This window comes from Sinocyclocheilus anshuiensis, unplaced genomic scaffold (assembly GCF_001515605.1).
Source record: "Sinocyclocheilus anshuiensis isolate Anshui unplaced genomic scaffold, SAMN03320099.WGS_v1.1 scaffold1163, whole genome shotgun sequence".
Taxonomy (NCBI): Eukaryota; Metazoa; Chordata; class Actinopteri; order Cypriniformes; family Cyprinidae; genus Sinocyclocheilus; species Sinocyclocheilus anshuiensis.
The window spans coordinates 616,439-619,752 of record NW_015544295.1 but is presented as its reverse complement, the minus strand read 5'-3'; the positions used below and the strand labels follow the sequence as shown (position 1 = coordinate 619,752).

Below are 3,314 nucleotides of genomic sequence, written 5' to 3'. Positions count from 1 at the left end.
ACACACACACACACACACACACACACACACAGCACCCTGGAAATCCCGTTTATTTTGAGGTGTACAGCAGAATTTGACAGCAAGCATGAGGAACGTGTGAGTGGTTAGATCTTAGTTGAGATGCATGAAAACACCACACAAAGAAGTAGAGAGTGAAAGTGTGTGAGCATGGAGATGGACGACACACCAGACCTTTCCAAGTGTGCGATAAGGAAGGAATGATAAGGTGTGTGTTTGTGTACCTCTGGCTCGTAAAGGTGAGGCCTGACGCACGGGAGAGCGAAATGGCTCTGGGTCACATGACTGCTTGGACAGAAAAGGGCTGTTCAACCGCCCTGAGACAGAACAGAGAATGACAAAGAGAGAAACCCAAGCTGACAGATGCAGTTATACACAGCAGAACAGACCACAAACATGGTTTTAGACAGAAGAACTGCAGGCTGTTTAAATGACAGTGTCGAATTTCAGATGGACGAACAGGGTTGAAATGCCCGGAGAACAACGTGAGAATGGGAAATACCACAAAACATTGAACAATCAGGAGTTAGTTACTGCATGCATAGGAAAACACCTTCTAATTCACAGACAAGGCCCTTCTTTAAACGTGTTCGAACACATTCACTACATGAAACGTGACCCACAGAGCAAAAGGGGAAGCGAAATATAGCATGCAAATAATGTGGCATTTAAATAAAACACTTCCTATAGTGTAAATTGTGCTTGTAGAGATCTCATCAGGACATCAGCATACTGCTAATTGGTTATTTATTATCCTGATGAGATATAAACCTTGATATTTATAACCACTAAATTAGATGCTGTTATTCAAAAAGTGTTCAAAAGTTTGGGGTCAGTCATTTTTTTTATTTGTATTTATTTAATTATTTTTAAGAAATTAATTATTTTATTCCGCAAGGATGCATTAAATTTGATCAAAAGTGACAGTGAAGTAATGGCTGCTGAAAATTCAGCTTTGCCATCATAATAATAAATTAATTCTATTTAAAAGTGTAATATAATATTTCAATAACCTTTTTAATTTGTAATAATATTTCAATGTATTTCAATAATATTTTACTATATATTTCTGATAAAATAAATGCAGCTTTGGTGAGCATAACACACTTAATCTTACAGAGCCCAATATATATATATATATATTTATTTCTATATATTACTTTTGTTAATATATTGTTACTATATAAATAAACACTGATGTACTTTAATAAATCCACATAACGTATATTTATATAAATGTATAGTAGCAGTATATATTTATTTAATGCCATGTCAGCATCTTAGGCTCTTTTCATGGCAAAAACAATTAAAAAATATAACAAATACGATAAAAAAAATACAAATATAACAAATACCGAATTTTTACATTAACATATGATAAAAAATTCTAAAACTTTTTCTGGCAAAATTGTACTAAATTATATATGCATATAAAACACTGACAGCCAATCAGAATCCATCCTGTTGTAACGAGCTCGAGAATTTAAAGCGGCGGACGCGCGTGCGCTCAGAATAAACAGACGATATTGTTCGCTGGTGTGGACGCTAATATCGTTATCTTTATAGTTATATTTATAGTTATCGTTCTTGGTGTGTGTAAGTTAGCTGTATTTTTTGGTTATTTTTTAACCTAATCAAAATAACCCAACTGCAGTTTGATTGAGATTAATTGGAATGCACAATGAAAAAACATGACACTTCCTATAGTGTAAATTGTGCTTGTAGAGATCTCATCAGGACATCAGCATACTGCTAATTGGTTATTTATTATCCTGATGAGATATAAACCTTGATATTTATAACCACTAAATTAGATGCTGTTATTCAAAAAGTGTTCAAAAGTTTGGGGTCAGTCATTTTTTTTATTTGTATTTATTTAATTATTTTTAAGAAATTAATTATTTTATTCCGCAAGGATGCATTAAATTTGATCAAAAGTGACAGTGAAGTAATGGCTGCTGAAAATTCAGCTTTGCCATCATAATAATAAATTAATTCTATTTAAAAGTGTAATATAATATTTCAATAACCTTTTTAATTTGTAATAATATTTCAATGTATTTCAATAATATTTTACTATATATTTCTGATAAAATAAATGCAGCTTTGGTGAGCATAACACACTTAATCTTACAGAGCCCAATATATATATATATATATATTTATTTCTATATATTACTTTTGTTAATATATTGTTACTATATAAATAAACACTGATGTACTTTAATAAATCCACATAACGTATATTTATATAAATGTATAGTAGCAGTATATATTTATTTAATGCCATGTCAGCATCTTAGGCTCTTTTCATGGCAAAAACAATTAAAAAATATAACAAATACAATAAAAAACAGCAAACAAACAAACAAGTTATATTACACAAGATTTTTTACATTAACATATGATAAAAAATTCTAAAACTTTTTCTGGCAAAATTGTACTAAATTATATATGCATATAAAACACTGACAGCCAATCAGAATCCATCCTGTTGTAACGAGCTCGAGAATTTAAAGCGGCGGACGCGCGTGCGCTCAGAATAAACAGACGATATTGTTCGCTGGTGTGGACGCTAATATCGTTATCTTTATAGTTATATTTATAGTTATCGTTCTTGGTGTGTGTAAGTTAGCTGTATTTTTTGGTTATTTTTTAACCTAATCAAAATAACCCAACTGCAGTTTGATTGAGATTAATTGGAATGCACAATGAAAAAAACATGATTTTTGAAAATGGTTAAAAACGGGGTTATCTGTTTTTCCAAATGAACTCTTCATATATAAATATACATAAAACTATTATAAAATAGTACAGTATATAATAGTAAATAGTATAAATATTAAATATAACAAATCTATATTGTTGTTTTTCTGTTTTGACTCGTATGGTGTGTGTATGTGTGGGACACAGAGTATGTATAGATGAACGGTACCTGGTTTTGGACTGGACTGAGTATTGTCTGTGTTAGCAGGGTTGATACCCATCTCTCTCTGTTTGAACATTTCTCTGGGATTAACGGAGCGCTGGGAGACGAGAGCCGTGGCTTCCTGTTACAAATATACACACACAGTAGCAATCGCTACATCAAGTTTCATGACTGATAACCCTGATGGCAGTACAAGGACTCTTTTCAGAATATAAGAGCTAGAGATACAAAGTAAGTGGCTATACTGAAAGAGTAAAAACAGAGCAAGACAAAAAGGCTGAATCTCAAATTCTCTCAAAGAGAGAGAGAGAGAGAGAGAGAGAGAGAGAGAGAGAGAGAGCGCGAGAGAGCGAGAGAGAGAGAGAGA

At 32.3% G+C, this 3,314-nt stretch overlaps 1 protein-coding gene across 7 annotated transcripts in view; it reads right to left on the bottom strand.

Moving 5' to 3' along the window:
* LOC107698106 (drebrin-like protein B) overlaps window positions 1-3,314 on the bottom strand; it is a 46,666-nt gene that overhangs the window by 25,592 nt on the left and 17,760 nt on the right. For 6 of the 7 annotated variants that reach the window (XM_016499017.1, XM_016499018.1, XM_016499019.1 and 3 more), the window contains 2 exons: window positions 2,954-3,068; window positions 243-335 (listed from right to left, as the gene is read on the bottom strand). In XM_016499017.1, coding sequence (XP_016354503.1) covers window positions 243-335; window positions 2,954-3,068 — 208 coding nt within the window. The remainder of the gene's footprint in view (window positions 1-242; window positions 336-2,953; window positions 3,069-3,314) is intronic. The other variant, XM_016499023.1, reaches the window with a different exon arrangement.